General features: G+C 38.1%; 3 protein-coding genes across 6 annotated transcripts; 2 read left to right on the top strand and 1 right to left on the bottom strand.

Moving 5' to 3' along the window:
- Positions 1-297: 297 nt before the first annotated feature.
- On the top strand, positions 298-13,641 carry LOC6031041. Of its 2 annotated transcripts, XM_001841840.2 has the most exons (4): positions 298-807; positions 868-1,794; positions 13,012-13,144; positions 13,211-13,641. In XM_001841840.2, the coding sequence occupies exons 1-4, from the start codon at positions 550-552 to the stop codon at positions 13,477-13,479; spliced, it is 1,587 nt and encodes a 528-aa protein (XP_001841892.1). In that variant the 5' UTR covers positions 298-549; the 3' UTR covers positions 13,480-13,641. The 2 variants fall into 2 exon arrangements, with proteins under 2 accessions (XP_001841892.1, XP_038114827.1); XM_038258899.1 differs by having other exon boundaries at positions 298-1,794.
- LOC6031042 lies at positions 13,161-25,821 on the bottom strand. 3 transcript variants are annotated; one of them, XM_038258898.1, is made up of 5 exons: positions 25,703-25,821; positions 25,268-25,639; positions 24,469-25,199; positions 17,038-19,418; positions 13,161-14,039 (listed from the first exon to the last, which is right to left on the bottom strand). In XM_038258898.1, exons 2-5 carry the CDS (start codon positions 25,548-25,550, stop codon positions 13,727-13,729), a joined length of 3,708 nt encoding a protein of 1,235 aa, XP_038114826.1. In that variant the 5' UTR covers positions 25,551-25,639; positions 25,703-25,821; the 3' UTR covers positions 13,161-13,726. The 3 variants fall into 3 exon arrangements, with proteins under 3 accessions (XP_038114826.1, XP_038114825.1, XP_038114824.1); XM_038258897.1 differs by having other exon boundaries at positions 25,268-25,649; positions 25,703-25,814; XM_038258896.1 differs by having other exon boundaries at positions 25,268-25,817.
- Positions 25,822-25,898: 77 nt separating this feature from the next.
- On the top strand, positions 25,899-27,621 carry LOC119768636. The gene is made up of 2 exons (XM_038258901.1): positions 25,899-26,086; positions 26,160-27,621. The coding sequence occupies exon 2, from the start codon at positions 26,181-26,183 to the stop codon at positions 27,483-27,485; it is 1,305 nt and encodes a 434-aa protein (XP_038114829.1). The 5' UTR covers positions 25,899-26,086; positions 26,160-26,180; the 3' UTR covers positions 27,486-27,621.
- The last annotated feature ends 235 nt before the right edge of the window (positions 27,622-27,856 follow it).

The following is a 27,856-nucleotide window of genomic DNA, read 5'->3' as shown; positions in this document are numbered from 1 at the left end:
TTATTGAATTTTGGATTTTTTTTTTCATTTCTTATGTTACTATAATTGCTGGACTATTCTTAATTTCTTAAATAAGTTGATTTTTTTCTGAATTTTTAATGAAATTTTTGAATTTGCGTTTGTTAATATTAAGATTAATAATTATTAATATTTAAAAGCATGTAATTTTAAAATGCATGTATTTTGGCATGGAATCTGTAATCTTCCAACTCACCCCTTCAGAAACACACTCTCAACGCTCTCAACCTCAACAACAGAGACTTTTTTGCAAACTGTCAAACTTTGTTGACGTTGGCTGGTTTGTTTTGGTTTGCCATTTCTCGCGATTCCTCGCGAGTGATTTTTTCGAATCAATTTCGCGCTGACATCACAAAAAACGCGAGTGTACATTCTTATCAGCCGCGACCGTCCTCTTGCCGCGTGTCTTGTTTCCCGTTGATAAGAACACTGATAAGTGAAATTTTCCCCTCTAGAAAGCAAGAGATTTTAACTCAGTTCGAAGATGACTTGCTTTGTCGACGCCACCGGAACAAATTCCGTGTCGGGAGGATGGCCACAGCACAAGTGAAACCGGAACCACTGGAGTTGGAGCAGGAGCAGGACGTTGGTATCGGTTACGGACGACGGGAGTTCGGTATGGAAAATTCCACGGGTCATTGCGTCACGGAAGATCGGAGGAAGGAGGCCATTAGCGAGGAAGATCCGCTGCTGCAGGAGACGATAAATGCGCTGATGAGTGGGGCGGGAGGTATCGAGGTGGTCACGGGAACCGCTGGTGGTGGGACGGATGAAGCGGATCGGAATTATGTGTGTCAATTTTGTGGAAAGTTGTTTACCCGGTCTAATACGTTGTCCTATCACCTCAAGGTTCACAACGACGAACGGCCATTCAAGTGTGCCAGCTGCGACAAAGCGTTTCGGGAGCAGTACCGTTTGACTAAACATCTGCGGACACACGAAAAAGATCAGCCAGAAACGGAACATTCCCAAGACGCAAGCCTCCCGTCGACTTCGGCCGGCCAAACGACTGCAGAAGATGAAGATTATGCGACAGGAGACAGCGAACGGTTCTTCAAAAGTTACGAACTTCAGGAAGGATCCGCTGCCCTCAAGCTGGAACCGGACATTTCCATTACCGTGGATGGTGCAAATGTTCCATCGACCACGTCGGCGACAACAGTCCAAACTTCCGCCTCGGAACAAGACGTTCGCTACCAGATCATCGAGGAACGTATAAAATCGCTCCAGCGAGAAGTTCACCTGGTCAACTCGAACCTAAGCCGGGTGGAATCCAAACTGGATGGACTCACCAAAATCATTGCCATTTTTATCAACAAATTTGACGAAGTTGACTCGCAATCCCAAGGGACCACACCCACGCCAATTGCCCCCACCACCACCACCACCAACGGCAGTAAAATCATTCCTCTGCTCTCGATTCCCGTGGAGGCCCTTCCGGCGGCACCGCCACCACCAACACCCCCAACTCCAATCATTCAAATGATAACCCACCATCATCCGATGGTGACAGAGCAACAACCGCCGCCACCACCACCGGTTCAGATTCCAGTTCCGGTTCCGGTGCAGCAGCAGCATCACCAACAACACGCTAGCACCTTTGTGCAGTGTCATGGCAATGGTGATGGCAGCAACAGCTGGAATACCAGCAGCAGCAACATTAACAAAAATGACGATACATTCCCCGAGGTGCCGGAGCTGCCCATCCGGACCGTCAACGATTTTCTCGACCTGAACGATCACTGCAGCGATAACGAGCAGTTTTTGCTGCAGATGGTGAGTAGAAACTTTATTTTAGTGCAGTTATCTACGAAATTGGTCTTTTTTTAATTAATTTTCATTTTTGTATTTTTTAATCCAATTGAAACTCTTTTGGTGCCTTCGGTATGCCCAAAGAAGCCATTTTGCATAATTAGTTTGTCCAAACAAATTTATATGTGAAAATTCAAAAATCTGTATCTTTTGAAGGAATATTTTGATCGATTTGGTGTCTTCGGCAAAGTTGTAGTTATGGATATGGATTACACTGAAAAAAAAACACTATTTTTTTATTTTTGTCACTTTCTGATATGTTTTAGAGGACATCAAATGCCAGCCTTTAAGAAACTTTTAAATTTTCAAAATATTCACCGAATACCCAATTATTTACAACTACTATATGAAAAGGCCCATAAGCAGCATTCAAATAAAAAAAATACTTTTTGATTGCAATTTTAATTTTTCATAAAAAATAGGACAATTAAAAAAAAGCATACCTAGAAAAAATGTATTTGCCATCTCTGGAATTTTCTGAAAAGATGGCAACATCAAAAAAAGAAAAAAAAACAGTGTGGCCGACTTTGAGGGGGGCTTTGAAAAATATTTGCAGCGGCCTTATTGAAATTTTAGTTTTTTTTTGTGATTTAAACCCTAATTTTCTAGGTTCTTTTCCCTACTGCCAATCAGCAGAGTACAAAGCAAAAACAGTTTTTTTACACGGAACCCCCGGTGGTTGGTCACTTTTTCGTTTGACACTTTTTTAAGTTTGTACCCCGTTCGTTGGTCAAAGTCAAACTAAAAAGTGACGAACTGTCACTTTTTACACGGCACTCACGCACACTTTCAAAACAAACGTTTGGTAGTGTGTGTGAACTCCGTATAAAAGGGGTGTCAAACTAAAAAGTGACCCCGTTCGTTTGACAACAGTTGGTGTCAAACCATCGGGGTTTTAAATATTTTGATGATTTATTAATTAAAAAACGTTACTTAATCCACCTTTAGGTGGTTGGTGCCTTCCTCATATTCATAAAGTCAATACATTCAGTAAAAATAGCAACATTCCCCCTTAACATCTTTAACAAATCAACTTTATTACTCATTTCTTTTGATATGGTTCGCAGACCATCAATATTTCTGGCTCATCGGCAAGGTCTGATAAAAAACCTATCCAACGATAGTTCGCATGGAAGATTCAGACAATATTTTTATCACAATATCTGAAATCAAACCTCTAAAAGTGTATAAATAACACTTAAGTGCCAATAACTTTTAATAGGGTTGTCAGATCCTTGATGTTTTAGGCTCATTTGAAAGGTCTTTCGATTATCTAACTAACGATGGGTCGCATGATAGACCCGGACGTCATTTTTACTGAAATATCTGAGATCCGGCCTCCAAAAAGTGTATAAATAACACTTAAGTGCCAATAACTTTTGATAGGATTGTCAGATCCTTGATGTTTTAGGCTCATTTGAAAGGTCTTTCGATTATCTAACTAACTATGGGTCGCATGATAGACCCGGACATCATTTTTACTGAAATATCTGAGATCCGGCCTCCAAAAAGTGTATAAATAACACTTAAGTGCCAATAACTTTTAATAGGGTTGTCAGATCCTTGATGTTTTAGGCTCATTTGAAAGGTATTTCGATTATCTAACTAACGATGGGTCGCATGATAGACCCGGACATCATTTTTACTGAAATTTCTGAGATCCGGCCTCCAAAAGGTGTATAAATAACACTTAAGTGCCAATAACTTTTGATAGGATTGTCAGATCCTTGATGTTTTAGGCTCATTTGAAAGGTCTTTCGATTATCTAACTAACGATGGGTCGCATGATGGACCCGGACATCATTGTCATTGAAATATCTGAGATCCGGCCTCCAAAAAGTGTATAAATAACACTTAAGTGTCAATAACTTTTGATAGGATTGTCAGATCCTTGATGTTTCAGGCTCATTTGAAAGGACTTTCGATTATCTAACTAACGATGGGTCGCATGATGGACCCGGACATCATTGTCATTGAAATATCTGAGATCCGGCCTCCAAAAAGTGTATAAATAACACTTAAGTGCTAATAACTTTTGATAGGATTGTCAGATCCTTGATGTTTTAGGCTCATTGGAAAGGTCTTTTAATACCTTTCTGAAAATGTATAACATGACAGGGTTTCTTACAAAAACCACCCTTTTACAATCTTCCGGACATACGCCAAAATCGTTTTTAGCATAACTTTTGAAGTACTTTACTAAACTTCATAATTTTCAATAGGGACTTATGGGACCCCAAGACGAATCGAATGAGACCAAAACGGTCCAAATCGGTTAAGCCAGTGCTGAGATAATCGAGTGCATATTTTTTGGTGCACAGACCCACATCCCTACACACACACACACACACAGACATTTGCTCAGAATTTGATTCTGAGTCGATAGGTATACGTGAAGGTGGGTCTACAAGGTCAAATTAAGAAGTTCATTTTTCGAGTGATTTTATAGCCTTTCCTCAGTAAGGTGAGGAAGGCAAAAAGAATTAAAAACAGCGACGGTTCAGAAATTCTAATTAACAAAAAATCGTTATTTAATCCACCTTAAGGAGGTTGGTACCTTCCTCACATTGATATACTCTTAAAAGGGTTGCCAGATTTTCAATCTTGTTGTTGTGTTTTAAATATTTTTGTATTTCGTAACTTAAATATGGCTGTATCTCGAAGCCGTTGCATCGTATAAAAAAGTGGTCAAAGAAAAACATCTAGGAAATTTGACGGGCTTTCCGAAAAAAATACACTGAAAGAAAAAAAAACGCTCCTCTTTTATGAGATTTTTTGATTTTAAGTTTAAAAGTCAAATTTGAAGGTGAGCCTACGATTTTTTTTCGTTCAAATTTTTTGTGAAAATAGCCTAAGATGTAATCACGAGAGTCGATTTTTCAGACAATTTTACATAAAAGTCTCCATATTGACCATTGTCCTAAGCCCAATCCTTGTAAAGTTACAGCGTTTTTTAAAATAAAAATGTAAAAAATAGGTTTTTTGATGATTTTTGGCGATTTCCATATGCCAAACTTGATTTTTCAGCCTCTAAAGTATTTTTACCGGAAAGCTCGTCCAATTTCCCATAAGTTTGTCTTTGACCACATTTCAATTGGATTATGGGCTTACCGATATAAGCTAACTACATTGCTCATAACTGAAAACATAATATTTTTTCAGTGTAGTATAGTAACCTGGATCCCGGGCAGACGGTAATTACAAAATTCATGCCATTTCAATAACATACAGTATGTAAAAAAAGTATTTACACCCCTTGAGCACTATGCACATTTTGTGATGAAACATGTAAAAAATTTAAAGTTTGACAGGAACCTAGTATACTACGTTTTGTTCAGAAACTCATGCCAAACATTTTGCTACAAACAGCTCATGAAAAGATGATTTCTATAAAAAGTTATATAACAAATACTATTACGAAAATAAAAAAGGTGCAAAAAAAGTTTGTACACCTTTCGAAAAATTATCATAAATAATGTTATTTGTTGACAAATCACCATAAATCCAGTCTCTCAACTCCAAATAGGCATCCTTGACTGATTAAAAAAATAATTTGGATTGAATATAAAGTTTACTAACTACTTAGTATAAAAGTTTATATAACTCTGGAAATTCTATATAAAACTTATCTAAACTTAATTTTGCAAACTTTTAATTCAACTAAATGTCAATATATTACCATAGAATTGCTAAATAAACATTTTGGAATGAGTATAACACCGTTTTGGGGGTATTTGTATCGATAGAATAGATTTTTCGTTGGAATTTCGTACCAACCCGGAATTACGTCGTCGGAAAATCCGCCGGCATCCGAACCGGTCCACAATTCTTAAGTCAACCTATGTGGCATCGGAAAGGGCATAAAATTTCCGATCTTTTGATACCCATACATCTAGGTTTTCTATAAAACCCACGCCTTTAAATACCTGGGCAAAAAGTAAGTTTGATCCACGAGAACAAAAATTACGAAATTCCATACATTTTTGGCAGATTGCTCAAACAAAACCATAACAACGTTTTTACCTAGGTATTGAAAATCGTGGGTTTTATAGAAAACCTAGATGTATGGGTATCAAAAGATCGGAAATTTTATGCCCTTTCCGATGCCACATAGGTTGACTTAAGAATTGTGGACCGGTTCGGATGCCGGTGGATTTTCCGACGACGTAATTCCGGGTTGGTACGAAATTCCAACGAAAAATCTATTCTATCGATACAAATACCCCCAAAACGGTGTTATACTCATTCCAAAATGTTTATTTAGCAATTCTATGGTAATATATTGACATTTAGTTGAATTAAAAGTTTGCAAAATTAAGTTTAGATAAGTTTTATATAGAATTTCCAGAGTTATATAAACTTTTATACTAAGTAGTTAGTAAACTTTATATTCAATCCAAATTATTTTTAATCAGTCAAGGATGCCTATTTGGAGTTGAGAGACTGGATTTATGGTGATTTGTCAACAAATAACATTATTTATGATAATTTTTCGAAAGGTGTACAAACTTTTTTTGCACCTTTTTTATTTTCGTAATAGTATTTGTTATATAACTTTTTATGGAAATCATCTTTTCATGAGCTGTTTGTAGCAAAATGTTTGGCATGAGTTTCTGAACAAAACGTAGTACTAGGTTTCTGTCAACATTAAATTGTTTAGATGTTTCATCACAATATGTGCATAGTGCCCAAGGGGTGTAAATACTTTTTTTACATACTGTATACTGTTAAAATAACAAAAAGTGTTATGGAATATTCTTGCAAAATTCATTTTTTTGCATAAGTGCATCTCCAGCGCGGGTAACAATCATCGAAGCAAATCAAATTTGCACCCGACGTCAACCCCACCGCGGTACCTGTCGCGGTAGCAAATTTGCTCTCAGTTCTTCGGGATTACACTTTGCTACCCGCTATTATGCTGGTTTGCTACTACGGCAAATGGAATGATGCACGGAAAACTGAATCATGCACGCAAAAAAATTAACTTGTTTTTTATGCATAACAAAATAAAAAAAAATAAAAAGATTGAAAAAAAATCAAAAGATTAAAAAAAATTAAAAAAATTAAGGCCGTTGCAAATATTTTTCAAAGCTTATGTCCCCTCCCCCTTCAACATCGGTCCGAAAAATTAGGGAGCAAAAAAAAAAAATTTCAAAAAACTTCAAAATTTCAAAGGAAATAAAAGTCTAACCAACTGGAAACAATTAAAAATGCATTTTCCTGCATTCAAAATCATATTTAGCATGTCTGGGATCGATCAAAAATATTATAAATTTTTGTGAAAATCCAATGTACAACACCGCAAAAAGTTTTTTTTAGGCGTAAAAAAAAATCTCTTCAATACTTGCATATTCTTAACATTAATCATTACAAAATAACTGGGTAGGTGTATAATGCATTTTAAACACTTTTTTCATTCAAATGTTGAGACCATGCCCCCCCTTCTCGACCCCGACTAGCGTCGAGGAACATAAACTTCAAAAAATATTTGCAAAGGCCTAAAAAATATTTTTTCGTTTCGTTTTCGTTTTACGGAGCAAGGTGGGGGACGCGGCCTCAAGTCAGTCCAAGTCCGGTTTCTTGTGGAAAAAAGGGTAGTGGCCGAACTAGTATTGCATACCAAATGAACACCACCGGAAGATATAGGGGATCGGGAGGGGGAAGGTGAAAGAAAATTAGTGTAGGTGTGAGTAGTAAGAACTTGGATGACATTTTTTTTTTGGGAGGGTGGTCCAGCCGCACATCGTTGATGTTGAAACCTCTAAACTGGGCCCTCGTCCTGTCACGTCTGTCAGTAGTCTTGTCGTACATTACAACTAGAATCAGATCTGCCAATGAATTAGTACACTTCGACCAAATAAACACTGACGCTGTATGGATCTGACTCTAGAATAAATGCACAGTTGTGTGTTATTCATAAGTCCAACTTATTCAACTATTCATTTAAGTCCAACTATTCATTTGCTAACTACTTTGGATTAAAAATCTAAACTTTAATCTAAAATCCTCTAAACTTAATATTCAAAACTAAACATTCCTTTAACTGTTTTAGTACTACTTTTATCAAAAACAATAAAAATTTATGAACTGATAGAATCGCGATTTGAAAAAGAAATGACCATTTACGTCAAAAGATCCGTAGTTCCTCGATTCGCAACAATGGTCGATACAACCATAATCCGAAAACCGTTAGTTCAACAGATCAACGAATTTTGTCCGATATCATTACATTATTGATTGATCGAGACTCTATGGACAATTTGACATAAAAGAATGCCTAGTATTCTACATCAATCAAAGTTTATTGACAGTATTACTCTAACTTAACAATTGCAACTAACTTAAACTAAATCGAAACTTCGTGCTCAATCGCTGCCCCCAATGTTCATTAAAAACCCCGTTCGCACGAGCTTCCCAAAATCAGCGCTATAGGTTTTGTTGGATCCCGGTAATTAGCCCTTTCGGAGGGGTAATAAAACACACGATTAACACGCAACGAATTAAAACTACATTTATTCTGACAATAACAAACATAAATAAAACAAGACGTGTTCTCGCGGGAGAAGTCGATGGCCATCTGACGAGCTGTGTTGACGTCAACATGGTGATAGGCAAATATCACCAGTGAGTCCAGCTGTAGTGGTGTTCTGTGGATAGGGATCCTCAATAATCCCATATCCAACAGGTTTCAACTGTCGAGACTGTTAAACCCCACAGAACTGACTCCAAGGAACAGAGTACACTATCCACGCACAACTGGACCTTTACTAACCGATCATTAAACCATCCCAACAAACGCAAAATTATCAAAATGAATATATATATGTTGAGGTTTACAATCAATCAACGAAAGTAATTAATTCCCAGAAGCAAAGAAAACAACAGAAAACAATGTTTAACAGCTTAACAGGCCCTCGTCTTGTCACGTCCGTCATAAGTCTTGTTTGCTGAAAGTTTAAATGGTTAGTGTTGTAGTTAATCGTATTCAACATGACCATAATAGGCAGGCCTGTAATACGATTACCTTACTGATTTGTTACTTAGCTTTTAAGAGGACAACCCCGCAACCGCCGTCAGATGTCTTAGATCACCTTCGCCAGTAGATGTCGAAATTGGTCAGTAACGAGTTTGACCTGGTCATCCTTTGACCAGCTCCGCTGATGAGACTGGGTACCTGCAAATATTAAACAAAGGTGGCGGCAGTATCTTTTTTCTCCTAATTTCTAAGGAACGTAAAACTCATTAGGAAGAATAAACCCTACAAATCTTCTCTAAATAATAATAAAAATAAAACTGAAGCTCATGGTCAAAATAAGTGTGCCTAAACCTAAATGCACTTTTAAATTTCTAAATGGTCTAGCTTAATTCCGCTTAACACCTAACATTTCTAAATTGTCTGTTGAACAAGCAAAAGGCTTAGGTAACAACAGAAAGTATTTTTTAAAAACCAAACAGATAAATATTGTAATGTTGAAAATAATTATCCTAAATACTCTAATCATTGATTTCAAAATTGTATGGCAAACAGTAATTTAGACCCTACAATGCCTAGAAGAGGCCTCGATTTCTGTTGTGAGTAGACGCTGGTTTCAGAGTTCATTTTTCAATTTAAAAGGGGTGGGAGACGACTAATTTGCTTCATGAACTCCTAATCGACCCTGGGATCACCTCTTGTGTTTGTCCACTGATCGCTCCTAGCTGAGCAATTCTCTACGAAATCGGTCTTTTTTCTTCAATTTTAATTTTTGTATTTTTTAATCCGGCTGAAACTTTTTTGGTGCCTTCGGTATGCCCAAAGAAGCCATTTTGCATCATTAGTTTGTCCATATAATTTTCCATACAAATTCGGCAGCTGTCCATACAAAAATGATGTATGAAAATTCAAAATCTGTATCTTTTGAAGGAATTTTTGATCGATTTGGTGTCTTCGGCAAAGTTGTAGGTATGGATACGGACTACACTGGAAAATAATACACGGTAAAAAAATTTGGTGATTTTTTATTTAACTTTTATCACTAAAACTTGATTTACAAAAAAACACTATTTTTAATTTTTTTATTTTTGATATGTTTTAGAAGACATAAAATGCCAACTTTTCAGAAATTTCAGGTTGTGCAAAAATCACTGACCGAGTTATGAATTTTTAATCAATACTGATTTTTCAAAAATCGAAATTTTGGTCGTAAAATTTTCAACTTCATTTTCGATGTAAAATCAAATTTGCAATCAAAAGTACTTTAGTGAAATTTTGATAAAGTGCACCGTTTTCAAGTTATAGCCATATTTAAGTGACTTTTTGAAAATAGTCGCAGTTTTTATTTTTAAAATTAGTGCACATGTTTGCCCAGTTTTGAAAAAATATTTTTGAAAAGCTGAGAAAATTCTCTATATTTTGCTTATTCGGACTATGTTGATACGACCTTTAGTTGCTGAGATATTGCAATGCAAAGGTTTAAAAACAGGAAAATTGATGTTTTCTAAGTTTCACCCAAACAACCCACCATTTTCTATCGTCAATATCTCAGCAACTAATGGTCCGATTTTCAATGTTAATATATGAAACAATTGTGAAATTTTCCGATCTTTTCGAAAAAATATTTTGGAATTTTCAAATCAAGACAAACATTTTAAAAGGGCGTAATATTGAATGTTTGGCCTTTGTGAAATGTTAGTCTTGATTTGAAAATTCCAAAATATTTTTTCGAAGAGATCGGAAAATTTCACAAATGTTTCATATATTAACATTGAAAATCGGACCATTAGTTGTTGAGATATTGACGATAGAAAATGGTGGGTTGTTTGGGTGAAACTTAGAAAACATCAATTTTCCTGTTTTTAAACCTTTGCATTGCAATATCTCAGCAACTAAAGGTCGTATCAACAAAGTCCAAATAAGCAAAATATAGAGAATTTTCTCAGCTTTTCAAAATATTTTTTCAAAACTGGGCAAACATGTGCACTAATTTTAAAAATGAAAACTGCGACTATTTTCAAAAAGTCACTTAAATATGGCTATAACTTGAAAACGGTGCACTTTATCAAAATTTCACTACAGTACTTTTGATTGCAAATTTAATTTTACATCGAAAATGAAGTTGAAAATTTTACGACCAAAATTTCGATTTTTGAAAAATCAGTATTGATTAAAAAATTCATAACTCGGTCAATGATTTTTGCACAACCTGAAATTTCTGAAAAGTTGGCATTTTATGTCCTCTAAAACATATCAAAAATAAAAAAATAAAAATAGTGTTTTTTGTAAATCAAGTTTTAGTGACAAAAGTTAAATAAAAAATCACCAAATTTTTTTACCGTGTATTATTTTTTCTAGTGTAGTCCGTATCCATACCTACAACTTTGCCGAAGACACCAAATCGATCAAAAATTCCTTCAAAAGATACAGATTTTTGAATTTTCATACATCATTTTTGTATGGACAGCTGCCAAATTTGTATGGAAAACTATATGGACAAACTAATGATGCAAAATGGCTTCTTTGGGCATACCGAAGGCACCAAAAAAGTTTCAGTCGGATTAAAAAATACAAAAAAAATCGAATGACCGAAATCCTAGAGAACTGCTCAGCTAGGTGTTACCTAGACACAGTGTTAGAGGCCCGCTTCGCATGGCAAAAATGTTGGCTGGGGGGAGGGTGATATTATCCAGTGAATTTTATTTTAAGCCAACATTGCTAACGGCGTTGAGATCTCTACTCATGCCCAGGGAAAGGTCTAAAAAATATTTTTTTAATTAAAAAAGGTTAAAAAAATATTTTTTTAATTAAAAAGGTTATAAAATTTAAAAAAATAAAAAAAGACAAAAATAAAAAAAAATTAAAAAAATAACAAATTTAAAGAAATTAAAAAAAATAAATTTAAAAAAAATCAAAAAAAGAAAAATATTAAAAAAAAAATGGAAAAAATAAAATACATAAAAAATTAAAAAGATTGAAAAAATTGAAGAAAAATAAAAAGAAATTGCAAAAATGACAATTTAAATTAAAAAGCAACAAAAATTAAGCTATTTAAAGCATTTTTTAAATTTTTGAATTTTTAAATATTAAATTTTTTTAAATTTTGAATTTTTGAATTTTAGAATTTTTTAATTTTTAATTTTTTAAACTTTGGAATTTTTGAAATTTTGAATTTTTGAATCATACACAAGAGCAAACATACAAAAATCTCCAAAACACGCATTCAAAACTTTGCTCCCGGCTTGCCGGTACTTGTTGGGCAAACTCGAGAGCAAATTTGGTGGGAATCAAATCGGGTAGCAAATGGTTTAACTTTCGACATTTTCGAAAAATTTCATTCTTTGAAATTTTCAATAGAATTAAATATTTTAATAAACTTTTAGCCTTTCTAGGCATGAATCAACACATAATTGTTGATTTTGAAGGTAAACGAGAGCAAAAAAATGAGAAAAAACCCATATTTGCCCCCGCGGTGGGCTTGTTTCGGTGGCAAATTTGCTACCCTAGCGGTGGGGATGAAGGAGTTTTTTCAAGGTGGCAAATTTGATCTCAGTATTCATGAGCCGGGTGCAAATTTGATTTGCACCCCAGCGCTGGAGATGCCCTAAGAGTTTAATAACAGATTTGAATAATTGTCCACGAGGGGCAGGGTTGCCAGGTTGCCAGATAAATCTGACAGATTTTTCAAGTGTCTGCCAGAATAAAGATTCACCCTTCTCTGTGCCAGATATTGACAGATTTTGCCAGATTTTTCACTTTATGCCCATTTTGAACAATCTTTTGATTAAAAAGAACGAACATAATTGAGAATAGAATATGTAATACTTAAATAAAATACGAATTCAGCATTTTTGAGGCCGTATAATCAGTTAAACCATCTAAACTCTAAACATTTTTGAATTAATTTATATCCTCCCTCTTTTTTACCATTCAGATTATTTAGATTTTCGTCTGCCAGATTTTTCCAGACTTTTAATAGATACTTTGCCAGATTTTTCAAATTTTGACTTGGTAACTTTGACGTGGTGGGAAGGGGGAATTCAAAAAGTGTCCACGTGATTTATGAATGGTCCCTAAACCAACTATTTTTATTATCTGGCAAAATATTACCAGATGTCATGAGCACAAACAATCTGTGACGTCAGTTACTTAAAACCACTTTAAATTTCTAACCAGCCTGATCTATCGCACATTACCTTTCCCCACAGATGATCCGGCTTCACCAGGAAGTGGACCAATCCCAACCGCACCAGCGCAACGTCAAGAAGATGATGGAGGCCCTCGTCACCTACGAAGTCCTGTGCCAGTTCAGCTGGAGCGGCAAGTCGGCCATCAACGGGCGTAAGTTGTTCCAAAATTGGCCTTGAGAACACTCTTTCTTTTATCGAAAATAATCTCCCCCGACAGAGTACACCAAGTACGTGTTCGGCAACAGCGTGGGCATCATCGATCTGCTCACCAAGACGCTGAACCTGGGCCGCAGCACCGAGGAAGCCCAGGCCAACCAGAAGCCCATCCTGACGGCGATCCAGAGCTTCATCAAGCATTCGCGCCAAAACATGCTGCGCGACAGCCGGAAGAGGCGCGAATCGGGCGGAGTTTATCCACCTGATCCGAGGCCGATGAAGCAGCGGTCTTCCGGGGCGGAACCGGACGTTGGCGGTAATCAGTTCTAGAGTTGAGACGTTTGTTTTGGGGGGAGTTTCCGGATTAATTGTGTTTTATTAATCTGTAAAATGTTACACTTTTTGTACGCGAAAGGAGCCAAAACGGTTTTCTTCTTTTTTTTCTTGTTTTTGTACGGAATAAATTAGCCCTAAGTGGAATAAACACAGAAACAGTTAGTCCTAACGTTTAATGCTCAACTGTGAACGACCCTTAACTAAATTGTACCTAACCGACTCGCTACGACGACGACGACCGTCAGCGACTCTCGTCGGACGATTCCGCCGCGGCTTCCGTCGGTACCTTTGTCGTCTTAAGCACCTCCTCGAAGCGCGTGCTCAGCGAGTCAAAGTGGTCCACGCTGAAGCTGGACGCCACCATCGTGCCGGTTCCGCTCGCCGCCACGCCCACATAATTGCGGAAGTAGTGATAGAACCGGCTGCCCCGCCGTTCGACCCGCGACCGTTCCCGTTCGGTGCGGCAGATGGCCCGTAGGAGCGGCTCGCAGTCGCAGTAGGTGGCCCGCGTGCGGATTGGGCCGCCGAGGCCGATGTACGCCGAGATGGTTTGGCTGGAAGAGGGAGAAACATTTTAGCCAAAATCGAATTTATTCGAAGTTTCTTCACAACGTTTAAAATTTTAAATCTTTAAATTTCTAGTTTTAAAAATGAACAAGTTTTAGGAAATCAGTATATTTGAAAATCACTTATATTTTTAAAATTCTTAAATTTTTAGCTTCATTGAATTTAGATTCATTGAAGTTAAAAAAAATTAATTTAAAAATTCTATATTTCTAAAATTGTAAAGTATTATAAATTATTAAACAAAAAAATTCAATAATTCTAAATTTCAAAAATCCTAAAATTCTCAAACTCTAAAATTTTTAAATTGTGAAACTCTATATTTTAATAATTCAAAAATAAATTAATTCGAAAAATCTAATTTAAATTAAAAAATATTTTCAGAATTTTCGAACTCATTTATTTTTGATTTACTAAAATTTGGAGTTTCAGAAGTTTAAAATTTCAGAGTTTGAAAATTTTTGGATTTTTGAAATTTAGAATTATTAATTTTTATTATAATTCTTAATTCTTTACAATTTTAGAAATTAAGAATTTTAAACCTAAAAAGTAATTTAACTTCATGTTTTTTATTTCAGATTTGTAGAATTCAATAATTTTTGAATTACAGAAATTTGGGACCATCCACAAACCACGTGGACACATTTTTGGAAATCTCAACCCCCCCCCCCCCTCCCCCCTCGTGGACAATTGTCCATACAAAAAAAATCTTTTTTGTATGGAGCGTGGACAATCGCCATCCCCCCCCCCTAAAGTGTCCACGTGGTTTATGGATAGTCCCTTTAGAGATTCAGAAATTTAAAATTTTGGAGTTTAAGATATTTTTTTGATTTTTGAAATTACAATTATATAATTTTGGAATTTCAAAATTCTAAATTCTTTACAATTTTAGAGATTTAGAATTTTGAAATTTAAAAATTATGAAATTTTTCAACTTAATTTTTTTATTTAAGATTTTTAGAATTTTTCGAATTCAATAATTTTTAAATTGCTAAAATTTAGAAACTCAGAAATTTAAAATTTTAGAGGTTAAGATTTTTTTGAATTTTTGAAATTAGATTTTTTTTATTTTATAATTCTTAATTCTTTAAATTTTCAAGTTCCTTTTTTTGAATTCTAATTTTTTTTTATATTTGAACTTTTACTCATAATTTTTTGAATCAATATTTTTTAAATATAATAAAATTTTGATTTGAATTTTTGAGTTTTTTGAGGTATAGTTTCCCTAATCCTCCGAAAGCTTCTGGAAACTGGAATAATCAAAATGTTTGGTTTTTTGCCAAAATCCGGAAATTGTTTTAGCCAAAAGTGGATGTTGTCAAAATCGGAGACAGACAAAGTCGAGTTTTGCTAAAACCTATTTTTTAATTATTGTATTTTTGAATTTAATTTTTCTGTATTAATATTTTTTGCATAAGCTTCAAGATTTTTTTAAAGTTTTCTGTAATTCAGATTTTTTTTTGTTTCATTTCACTAAATGTTTAAATTTGTAACTTTTGTATTTTATTTTTTTCTGATTTTATGGAATTTTAAAATTTCATAATTTTGGTTTTTAAATATTAGAATTTCAGAATGTTTCAATTTTAATAATTTTGAAATTTTCGATTTTACTTCATAATTTAAAAAAAAAGGAAGAATTTTGAAATTTCATTTCATTTGAATTTTTTGTAGTTTCATTTCACTAAATGTTCAAATTTGTAACTTTTGTATTTTATTTATTTTGTCTAATTTTATGGAATTTTAAAATTTCATAATTTTGGTTTTTAAATATAAGAATTTTAGAATGTTTGAATTTTAATAATTTTGAAATTTTCAATTTTATTTCATAATTTAAAAAAAGGAAGAATTTTGAAATTTCATAATTTGAAAAAAAAAATTCATACCTGTTATAAATTTTATGAATTTTTGATTTTTTAATCAACAAATTTATAAATTTTTGCTATAAAATATTACAATTTTCAAATGTTAAAGTCCAATATTTTTTTATTTTGAAGTTTGAGAGCTAAAGAATTCCAGCATTTAAAAATTAAATTTTTTAAATTTGATAAATAATTTAAAATTTTCGTTTTTTTGATTCTTTAAACTTAAAAACTTTGGATTTTTTAGTTTTTGAATTATCAAAAAAAAATTTTTTTTGTGGAACTTTTTTATTTTTTTTATAACTTTAATTTTAGAATTTTGGATTGTTTAAATTCATATAATTTAAAGGTAAAAGAATTTTATGATCCTAAATTTTTTTTAAATTTTATAAATTTTAATTTAGAAATTTATTTTCAAATTTATGAATTCCAGATTTCCTGAGTTTTATAATTTAGAATTTTTGAGTTTTTTTTTTATCATTTAATTTTGAAATTATCAAATATTTTTTTTTTTTAGCTTTCTGATTTTTATATATAGAATTTTCGAATTTTAAAAATCTTATATTTTTTTTATTTAATTGTAATTCCAAAAATAATAATTTTAGAAAATTATAAAATTTATTATTTTTTTTAGTTTTAGAATTTCAGATTTTAGACTTGAATTATCGTCCCGCCCGTGTGAATCAATCGGAACGCGCACTGGCTCACAATCCAGAGGTTGCTGGTTCGAATCCCGCGGCGGGCGCTCTAAAATTCTTTGTGTAAATATGGGGGTATTCGGCGTTCCGTGCCATACTCTAGTACACTTAGGAGCCCAGGGCGGCGAAGTCCTTGTAGTTAAAAAGGAAGACACTAGTGGTTGGTACTAGCAATGGTGGCCGACAGCTATAAAGTCAACTTCGTTTTTATTAAATAGTTTTTTTTTTAATTTTTGAGTTTTTTAAACTTAAAACAAGTTTCGAACACATGATCGAGATTTTTTAGAACGTTAGTCGTAATTTGACGATTGCAGATCGAGGAATTCCGATCGAATTATCTCAATCTCCTAATCGACAAATTACGATCTCAATATTTCGATCAAGATATCTTTATCGCTAGTCGAGAAATTACGATCGAGTGCAATACTTACCGTCCTTCATCGTCAAACTGCTTCAAACTATCGTAGCACATGGCCCCGACGCCACTCCGTCGCTTATTCTTCCCCGTATTCGCAGCCGCCTGGCTCAACTCCCCCTCAAACCACCGCTCCCACGACCTCTCCACCAGCTCGTGCGCAATATCCTCCTCCAGGTGATCCACAAGCCGATCCTCAACCGCCTTCGCGTCCCGCTGAATCAAACTGGCCACGGACGCACTCTCGTAGAAGAACACCAACTCGTCCAGTTGGTCCGCGGACTGCTTTCGGTTTGCCACGGGTTTGCCCTTTTTTCGCTTCGGAGTGACGATCTTCGGTGGTGGTGGTGGCGCGGTTCGCAGCACCCGTTCCATGTTGCACCAGAGGTTGTCCAGGTTGAGCGGGGCCCGGATGAGCTGCTGGGGTTCGTTTTGGTTGCGGGCGAACAGGCGGAAGAGGGACCGGTGGCGACGGGTGGGGGTCAGGGTGTTGTTTGGGGCGGGTTCCGACTGGTTGGAGGTTTCGTCGTGATCGGCGAAGGTTGGCGTTGTGGAGGACTCGCGGAGGTGGAGATCGGGTTCGATCATGAGGAGTGGGGTTTGGGGGAGGTTGCGATCGCCGCCGCTTTGGATGAAGAACTGCAGTTCGTTGATTGTTTTGCGGAGATCTTTGCGGTTGAGGGCGTAGAGTCGAGCCAGGTCGGACTGGTCGATGTGGACCTTTTCGACGATCGCGAGGATCGAGAGGAGTTTGGCGACGTGGGCGATTCCGGGGGCGACGTAGCGGATTACGTTGTTGGAGATGAAGCGGGCCAGGTGGGCGCAGTTTGGGTCGGTTGTGGTCAGTACGATCGGTCGTTTGGAGGTCGAGATGAGCTGGTTGATGGCCGCGACGAAGCCGTCGTCCTGGTCGAACACGATGTCTGCGTCCTCGATCAGGATGAGGGAGAGCTTCTTGGACGAGGGTTCGGAATCGGTTGAGGCCTTGCGGAGTTTGGTTTTGCTTCCCTTGCGGGCAATTGCCTTCTTGAAGATGTCCACGCCGGAGTCGGCTTCCTTGCGCCGAACCTGGTGACTTTGGGTGGCCTCTTGGAGTTCCTGCAGGATGATCTTGCCCTTTCGCCGACTGCTGGCGTTCAGCTCAAGCACGTTGAAGTTCATGTCGTTGGCCACGGCGTACACGTTCGAAGTCTTGCCACAGCCGGGCGGTCCGATCAGTACGATGTGGTTGCAGATCGCGGAACTACTCGCACTTGAAGAGTTCGACAGCTCAAAGTCATCTCCCGAGTCGTACGGATTGCTCTGCGATCGATCCTCCTTCCAACTGGACAAGAACTTCTTCAGCGTGATCGCCGGCTGGCAGTTGATCAGAATGTCGTCCAACTTCATCGGCTTGTACTTTTCCGTAAACAGCAACTCCCCATTTGCATGCGAAAACTTCGGCTCGATCAACTCGATGCTGTCCTCGGAAAGCACTTCCTCACGGGTCCGTCCCGGCGGCGGCGGCAACGGTTCGTCACAGTGCTCGACGAAGGTCGCCCGGAACTGCTTATAGCACTTGAACACCGGAAAATGCTTGTAAACCTGCTTCCACTCCCGGACAATGCTCTTCACGTCCGCAATCTCCGGCAACTCGTACCGAAACAGATGATCGCCCTGATCAACCAACTTGGCCAGCACGCCCTCGACCTGATCGTCGTCGCAACTCGTCAACGTGGCAAACTCAAACTCATCCTCCTCGTCACCATCCTCCTCCGGCGTCAATTCCGGAAGAATCCGCACTCGACAATCTCCAAAATCCACGATCACCTGATCCTCCACCTCCAACTGCTGCACATGACTAACCAGCGGAAACACCGGCGACTCGTTCAAGATCGACTCCTCGTAACACCGCTGCTTCTCAATCTCCAGCCGCATCTTGTCCGGAATCCCGGACATCAGAAACTCCTGCCGCGCGCGCGCCTTCTCAGGATCCTCCGCCACCTTCTTCACAAACAGCGGCGCCAACTTGACCCCACTCTTGCTCGATCGCGGCGTCCCCGGCGTCTCACTCCACTCCCCACTCAACCTGCGAACCGACGGCGACCGGACGACCTGCATCGTCGCCGGCGAGCCCACGTTGATGATCTTCAGCGGCGTCACGATCGGCTTTTTGGCCGATGGTTCCTTGTCCGGGCTGGTGCCGCCAAACACGGCGTAGTCTTTGACCTTGCCGGCGCAGGAGCGGCGAGGGCGGCCACCGGCGGAGGTGGGTGCAGTTGCGGTTGGGGGTGTTTCCGGAACGTCCTCGGAAAGCTCCTCCACGATGATGGGGTTCAGCACGAGGGGCGGCTCTTCTTCCGGGGGAAGCGCGGGTGGAGCGGGTTGGCGGCGGGGGCGGCCACGTTTTGGGACCGGCTGGAAGGAGGAAAAAAGGTTTTAATGAAAAGTTGTACTTTCCAGCACTTAAATGGACGGATGCTCAGATAGCGAGCGCCCAGTTAAACAATAACGCCCAGTTAACAAACGAGTACTGTAGTTTCACAGCGGCATTGCAAAAAAATAACCTTTGGCTTCAATAATTCAAACCAAACATCGGGAAAGACTAATCAAATATTTTTTTAAATATTTTTTAGAGATGCAAATGGGTCTGGAGGTGAGATAGGGTCATACAAATTACAGAATTTTTGTATGACCCAATCTCACCTCCTGACCTCACCCCCTGACGACGAAATTTAAAAATAATGTAGATTTTAAATAAAGACCATAATATGCCGACCAGAACAACGGAACGGCAGAATTCGAAAATCAAAACTGAAGGAGGTATTAGACTGTAACAAACAAACTCACACTTTTTGACAGTTAACCTGCTCTGTTTGTTTGTCTGCACTTGTTTGTAGAAACGTCAGCCAGCATATATTTTGCTTTGTTTACGAGTTTGGCAAACTGTCAAACATGAAAAAATGCGGGTTTGTTTTTTTGTTTGTCATAGTCTGATACCACCTTGAGTGTGTACAAGTTTTTCAATTTCAATTTAATTTAATTATTTGAATGAAATTGTTTGTTTTCAGTACCTATTTTTTCTAATATTTTTTTGCCTTTCGATTTTTGGAGAAAATTTTAACAGAAGAGGGAGATCAATACTTGAAACGTGATTTCAATTGAAATAATTCCTTAGCAATGTTACAGTCATCCCACATATTCGGAACGGTTTCCAGATCGGGCAATGTTCAAAAAATCATAGCAAATCGATAATTGAACTTAATGATTCGCTTTTACCTTCATTTGAAAGTTTTTTTTTGCGATCTTTCGAATGCTGTATCGAACATCTGCAAATTTTAACTTTTATATGAAGTTTTTGAAGAATTACTTTGACCCTTGAAATCCACAAATTCGGAACACTTTTTTCTTACGAATGGAAACAAACTTTGGATCTCTCCAGGAGTACATATTTATTACCAAATAATGATTTCACACACTGAAACCAATGAAACTCAAGCTTAGTGATGTTTTATTCATGGTTTGATAACTTTTTTTTGTGAAAATATCAGTTAAATTCAGCTGTTCCACAATTGTGGGAGGCACAATAACATCCCACAGTTATGAAACAGGCCATTTGGAGGCAGTGTTTTGCTGCTCTGGACAAAATAGTCTTGGAATGAAGTTTTTTGTTCAAAAAGTACTACTTTTACTAGTGAAATAGCAAGATAATGTCCAAATGAAGGTTCTAAAAATAGTAAGGTCGACAGAAAAGCTACTTTTGGCATGCTGTTGACAAATTATCATAAAAGTGTTCCGAATTTGTGGGTGTTCCGAATATGTGGGATGACTGTACAAAGATTATGTGAATGATTGAACATTTCGATTTTTATTTGATACACACACTTTTAAATATGTGAATTTCTGAATTTATGTTTTTTTTTTTCATTTTTTTTTATATCATAATTTTTCAATTAAAATTTACTGAATCTTATATTTTATGAATTCCTATTACAGTACTTGTTCAGTAACTGGGCTGAGAACGTAGCTCAATCATCGAATGCTGCTCGCTAACTGGGCTGATCGAAAAATAACGAGGGGACCACCGATGCATAATAATAATTTTCCTGATGAAATTTGAAAATAAAAGTTACTCAAATTTATTTACAATGCTTACTCTTCACATTTCTTCAATTTTTGCACATTTTTTTAATTTAATTAAAAAAACGCTTGAAAAAAGTTTTTTTATTTATAAGGCTTTGTAGGCCCAGTGAAATAAATATAATTTAACTCAAAAATGACGAACTCCTCGTCACAGTGTCCTGATACAAACAATGATCGAGCTGTAGCTGTCACTGCCCTGCGAAGTATGTTGTCTGACACATCGGGCAGCCAGTCAAAAAAAACAGCTAGAAGTCGCCTGACAAAAAAATTTTGCTAGAAAGAGATAGGAAACCCAGCCCGGGAGCATGTTGACAGCTCCCATACAAACTGAGCGTACCTTTTTTTTGTGGGCCCAGTGGGCCTAAGATGGCGGCTTTCGATATTATCTAGCTAAACATTTGAAAATGGCGAATAGTTAAAATTAATATAGTTTTTGCTTTGTTTCGGGTTAAAACGACAAAGTAAGCATTCTGGAATCATTTTCTTGAAAAACTTGTTTAGAGTTACGCCACGTTAAAATACTAGTCTCGAACAGTTGAAGGGAGCGTGCCGCGAAAGCCGTCACGAAAAAAAAGTTTCCCATGCAAATCTTGAGTTGCGTATTTAAAGGACGGACTCCGACGAGGCTCACTCGCCATCTGTCGGTAGATATGCGCAACTCACGAAAACTGTCATGTTAGGGGACGGCTGAGGAAACCTGATGCAACCAAACGTCCAGCTGCCATGTAAACATACTTTGAATGTGTTGGTAAATTTGTGACTAGAAAGCCTTATTGAACATAATTTTTACATCCATTGACCCTTCGGTCATTTCGGTTTGTTTTGGTTTTTTGACGTTTGTCTGCTTTTTAACTGGGCTACGGCCCAGTTATCGAGCGCCCAATTAAAAAGCAGCCCAGTTACCGAACAACTACTGTATTTTTATTTTTTAAGTTCTTTTTTTATTAAATTATCGAAGATCGAAGTTTTTTTTTTTTTTGAAGTTCTATTTATCCGATTTCTTTGAATCAATATTTTAAACAATCTTTTTATTATAATTTTTTTCAATCTTTTTTTTTTATTCTGAGATTCTTCGATTTTTAAGTTTTAAAATTTGAACATTATTGTTATTTTTTTTATAGTCTGGTTTGACCAAGCTTTGACTGTCAAGTTTTTGAATTTCAGAAAATTGTAATTTTCAAAATTGTTAGTTTTAAAATATTTGCAAGTTTTAATTCCTGTACTGTCCTGTCCTCCTATTTTTCAATTCCTTAAATTTTGTTCCAAATGTTTTAACGTGTTTTTGAAATGGATGGATTTTTTTTAAATTACAAAATTAATTTTCTTAACTTTTTGATCTAAACATTTTGTTTTTTTTACAAATGCTATTTTTTATTTATCAAATCAAGAATTATAAAACTTATTTTATTTTAATTTAATTTTTTCTTATTTTTGAGTACTTAAGTTTTAAAGTTTCTTTTTATAAATTTTTTGAAAATAAATTTATAAGACCTTAAATTGCCAAAATTTTTAGTTGTTTAAAATATTTTGGATGACCCGCTCTTTTGAGTCTGCTTAGTGCTGCCAATTGTGATGAAATTTTAAGCAAACACTCACGAAAAGTAGCATTTATAGAGAAATTTCCTGGCATTACTGGCGCACTCCAACAGGTGCTGCTGGTGGTGTTGATGGCTACCTTTTGTCCTTTATTTCCCTTCGCTTCTCGCTCGGTTTTCTTCAGCCTTCGATTGCAATGGGTCGTCAAAATTCAAACGTCAAAAGACTTGGCGCGTATGTTTTTTTTAAGGCGCTTGCTAATTATTTACATGTTTCGGGATTATTTTTCAAGTGAGTGACTAACTAATGTGTAATGTTGCCGGTAGTTGGAAGCAATTTCATATCTTAAGCGCTTTGAAAACGTTAGCGCAAGTGAAAAGATATTGATGGCGACCTTTGTTCAGCAGTTAAGCTCTCATCTTGCGTGTGAATGTGTGTGCCAACAAAATGATGAGAAATGGTCTCGCAAAATTGACATTATGATCAAAAGTGCATCAAATTTGATCTTTTTTACCAGTAAATGGCATAAATTTGCGTGCTTACTTGAGGCGGTGCTGTTGCTGGTAAGTTTATAAAATAAATAGTATTTTTAGAGCTTCAACCGAGCATCAAACTCTCCATATGACGAAGATAGGTATTTGATTGGAAAGGGTATATTTCCCCTAGTTTTGAGAGTTTTAAATGTCGGAATTACATTTTTAAATTTGTTGCATTCACAAGATTTCAGATATGAATAATTATTCTATTACATAAATCTATGATTACCTGAATTTTAAAATTATGCGATAGTATTTTTTAGAAATCTATCATATGTTATGCTCTTACATTTTCAATGACATAAATAAAAAAAAAATGTATTAAAAAAAGATGAATTTATAATTTAAAAAAATATTATATTATAGAATTAATGATATTCTAATTTCAGAATTTTTAAGGTTGTAAAATTTCTCATTTTCGGTATTCTTTAATACCATTTTTCATGTAATTCTTTTAATTTCGGTAATTTTTTTATATTCTAAATTTTTAAATCTATTTTCTTACTTTTACTAGTTTATAACCTTAGTTTTTGTAATGTTAGATTTTTTAGGAAGTTTTTTTTAATTTTAAGATGATTTTTTGAATATTTAAAAAACTTTGTTTAACATTTGAATGAACAAAGTATTTAAAAATGCATTTTGCATTCATTTGAAAAAATGTAAGATCTGAGGAAAACAATAATTTAATCAAAAAAATTGTACCGTACCGAGATGATGACGTTTATTTTTAATTTTGTACATGGACAATTTTCAAAAATTCTTAAGCTATTTAAAATAAAAGAAATATGCTAAAAATTATTGTAGACGCAAAAAGCGCATTTTAAATAAATTTTAGCTAACCGCACTTGAATTTCCACTGAAATCCGGATTTGTCGACCGATGCGATTTCCCATACTTATGGAAATTTTCTTGATTAAAATTTATTCCGAATACTATAAAACAAATAATTATTTTCGCATAAAAGCCAAATTTTCAATTATAGGCCTTATTTTCAAAATTTAGTAACATTGGTGAGAAATTTTCAATCATGGACAACACAAAATCTACTAAAAAAAAAAATCGAGACGCAAAATACGATCAACAATTTACGGTTTACCCCACACTACAGTTCATTCAGTCGACGAAAAAAAGGCTTTCGGCGAAAGAATTCAAACAAACTAGTCAAGACCTGCTTTTATTACAGTTTTTAAACATGCAGTGCAAATTCGAAATTCAAATCCAAAGTCCTACTTCCTACTTCTCCTCTTCCTTACCTCGGCCACCACGATCGTCGTCGTCGTCGTCACCGTCGCTTCCGGCGCCGTCGTCCCCTCCGACGGCGATTTGCCCATCTTGGCAAAGTACCCCAGCAGGCTGTCCTTTTTCTTCAGCGGCGAACTCAGCTTGGTCACAAACTCGTCCTCGTCCTCTTCGTCGGCGGCCTTTTTAACCGGCGATTGTTCCGGCGTGGCCACGTCTTCCGCGGACGAGAGTCGCCTCCGGCCGCGTTTCGCGGTCACTTTTAGTGGGGCTTCTTTCGGAGGGTGTCGGCCACTTTTGCGGGGGGATTCGCGGAGAACCGGTTCCGGAGGAACGACTTCCGCTTCCTCCTCTTCGACGTCCATGTTTTTGATTAGCTTTTTCAGGCGCTTCGCGCGACGGTTCATCTGGTGCTCGATGTACTCTTCCTGGGCTTCTTCTTGGAGCTTGCGCTTGCCGGCGCCCTTCCGGTCGGCCCACTCTTCCAGCTTGAGCTTTCGTTTGACCTTTTCGTCCTTTTTTTGCACCTCGGCCGGGTCGGGCGTGTCGGAGTGCGTGTCCCGGCCGGGGGAGTTCGAGCCGATGGCCTTGTTGCGCGAGGCCATCATCAGCTGGAACGCGTTGACCGTTTTGTTCTCCTTGTTGCTGCCCTCCTTGGGCGGATCTTTGGCGGGAAGATCTTCGGGAGGATCGGCCGGAACTTCCTTTGATTTGCGGGGGGACGTGTGGCGGCTGGATTCGGAGCCTAAAAAGAAGGATGATTTTGAATTAGTCTTAGTTTCGTGTGTGGAAGAATCGATCCCACGCTCTTACCATCATCTTCCGCCGGGGCCTCGCCCTTCTCCCGATGTTCCTCGGCTCGTTTCCGCTTGCTGCACCGATGACTTCGCTTCTTCTTGAGCGACTTTAGCACCGAGGCCATGTTCTCCGCAATCAGTCGGTCCACCTCACTCTTGGACGGTTTCGAGGGACCAGGTTCCGGTTCTTCCTCCACCACCGCGACATCCTTCACCTCCTCATCTTCACCACTCGAACTCTTCCGCTGGCCGTCGTCCCCCTTGGGACTCTTGAAGTACTTGGCAATGGTGCCGTTCATGGTCTCAATTCCCCCCTTCCCCGAGAGGTCAACAAACCCAACAAAAAAAAAACGGAACTTTCACCCGACGACGGCGCACGCGTGCATCACTGAAAAATGCTTCCAAAACTGCTCAAAACGATGAAACTTATCACGCCGGAGGTCCTACTCACCAGCGGGACCACTTTTGGCCACGACAACGGATTGTTTTTACGGAGAAACGGAGCACCGAACAAAATTCATTCACAACAAGCTTTGACAGCTCGTTTGGGCGCGAATGCGCGACGGGGAAAATTCCGGGCTGCCAGATTTGCAGATTTGAAGTCTGCAAGTTGAATAGCGTTGCTGAAGGGGGTTGCTCGCGCAACTGTCAAAATCTCAAAGTGACAGCCACTGCCGACGACGCACCAAACAAAAGTTTTGCTTCGGTGTTTGATTTTTGGCTTTTTCGGCGATTATCCTGTGAAAATTGAATTAAAAGTTGGTGAAAACGGTTCAGTTCGTTGAAAACTACCCAACGATTATAGTTTTAGCCAAGTTAAGACGAATATTGCAAGGTAAATCCCGTTCCGGCTTGAATTCAACCCCGTTACCGTGTGTGTGAGTGTGTGTTTACTCTCCATTTTGCAGGTGCAAATCCCCGGAACCATCATGACCAAGAAGTTCAGCCTGAAGGGGGAGGCCATCCAGCGGTTCCGTTTCCTGCTGGAGAATGACTATCCCTTCGAGAAGGCCGCCCTGATGGCGCAGCAGAAAAAGGCCTGCACGAATCTTATCCTGGAAATGGGACTGGCGATGCTGCAGGAAACCGGAACAAATCCGAAGATTTACGAGGCAATCAAGGCGAACAACTCGAGCTACGCGACTGAATTCCGGAAGACGTTCTACGACCTTATCGGGCGACACCGGGCGTTGGACGCTTGTCTTGAATCTGCCCTGAGAAAGGCGGACACTTTGCTGGCGTTTTCTCCCAGCGGAAATCCGTGCCGCCCGGAGACGGACCTGGAGGCCGGCAGGGTCGTCAAGGGTTTGCCCGAGGTGCGCATGGCAATCTCCAAGGCTAACCACCCGGTCGGAATGATCAACCAGAAGGAGTTCGAAACGCTCCGGGCGAATCTGCTGAAGCGGATCGAAAGCATCAACGACCCCGCCGGGTGGCCACACTTCCTGCAGTGCACGTTCTTCGAAAAGCTCGGCTACGTGCTGCTCATCTGCGCCGACGACAAAACGGTCAAGTGGCTCACCCAGAACCTGCCCAAGCTGGAACTTTGGCCAAACGCCACGCTCTGCATCATGCGCGAAAAAACGTTCAAACAGTCCAAAGCATTCGGCGCCTCCTTCCCGGACAGCGTGCTCGACTCCAACAAGGTCATCCTCGGCTATCTCCAAAGCCAAAACACCGGCATCGACACCACCAAGTGGAAGGTCCTGTCCCGACAGCTCCAAGACGACCGCACCACCGTCAAGCTGCTCCTCCTCATGCCAGCCGAACCGGACCGCAAAACAATCGTGGCCGCCAACTGCGAACTCAACTTCAAGTTCAGCAAGATCAAATTCACCACCCCGAACGTCAACTCCGCCAAAACCTGGGGCCGAGTCGCGTTCGCCGCCACCTTCCCCGACAGCATCGGCGAAAAGTCCGAGGACATCTTCAAGTACATCGAGAGCCAAAACGAGGGCATGGACACCACCGAATGGACCGTCACCGAGCGCAGAAGGGCCGTCCTCGGCGGCAAGAAGGAAATCCAGCTGGTGTTCGTCGTGGACTCGTGCTCGGCGGAAATCATCCGCCTTGCCAAGCACGAAATCAACTACAAATTCAGCAAGGTCAAGCTGGAGCAGCAAAGCTTGAAGAAGGCGGGCGAGCCGAACTACAACCTTGGCCGGCAGAACAACAGCAACGGTCAGGGACGGGGAACCGCGCTGGGAAAGCGACCGTTCCAGAGGGTTAATTAGCTCGCGGTGAACGGAACCAGTTTAGTCTAATTTAAATCCCATTTTGAAACACTGCACCACATTGTGAGTAAGATTAGGACTGGAGTGAAATTGAAACGATTGATCATTTAATAAGCGCATTATGTAAGCAACCCGATTTGTTTGTAGTTTTAATTTTAAGCCGAAATCAGGAGCCTCTTGACTATTTTTTGTTCTCTCAAAAAATCGATAAAGTGTATTTGAACTGTTGATTAGCATGAAACATTCATATTTCTAACAACCGATTTAATTTATTGTAAACTGCATTAAATAAATTTAAAAAAATGCATGAAATGAGTTTTTATTGCTAAATTGAAGCTAATGATGAGTATTTTCCTTTAACCGTGTAACTA

This window comes from Culex quinquefasciatus, chromosome 3, assembly GCF_015732765.1.
Source record: "Culex quinquefasciatus strain JHB chromosome 3, VPISU_Cqui_1.0_pri_paternal, whole genome shotgun sequence".
Taxonomy (NCBI): domain Eukaryota; kingdom Metazoa; phylum Arthropoda; class Insecta; order Diptera; family Culicidae; genus Culex; species Culex quinquefasciatus.
Note: the sequence above shows the minus strand (reverse complement) of the source record. Positions and strands in the feature narration are given on the sequence as shown.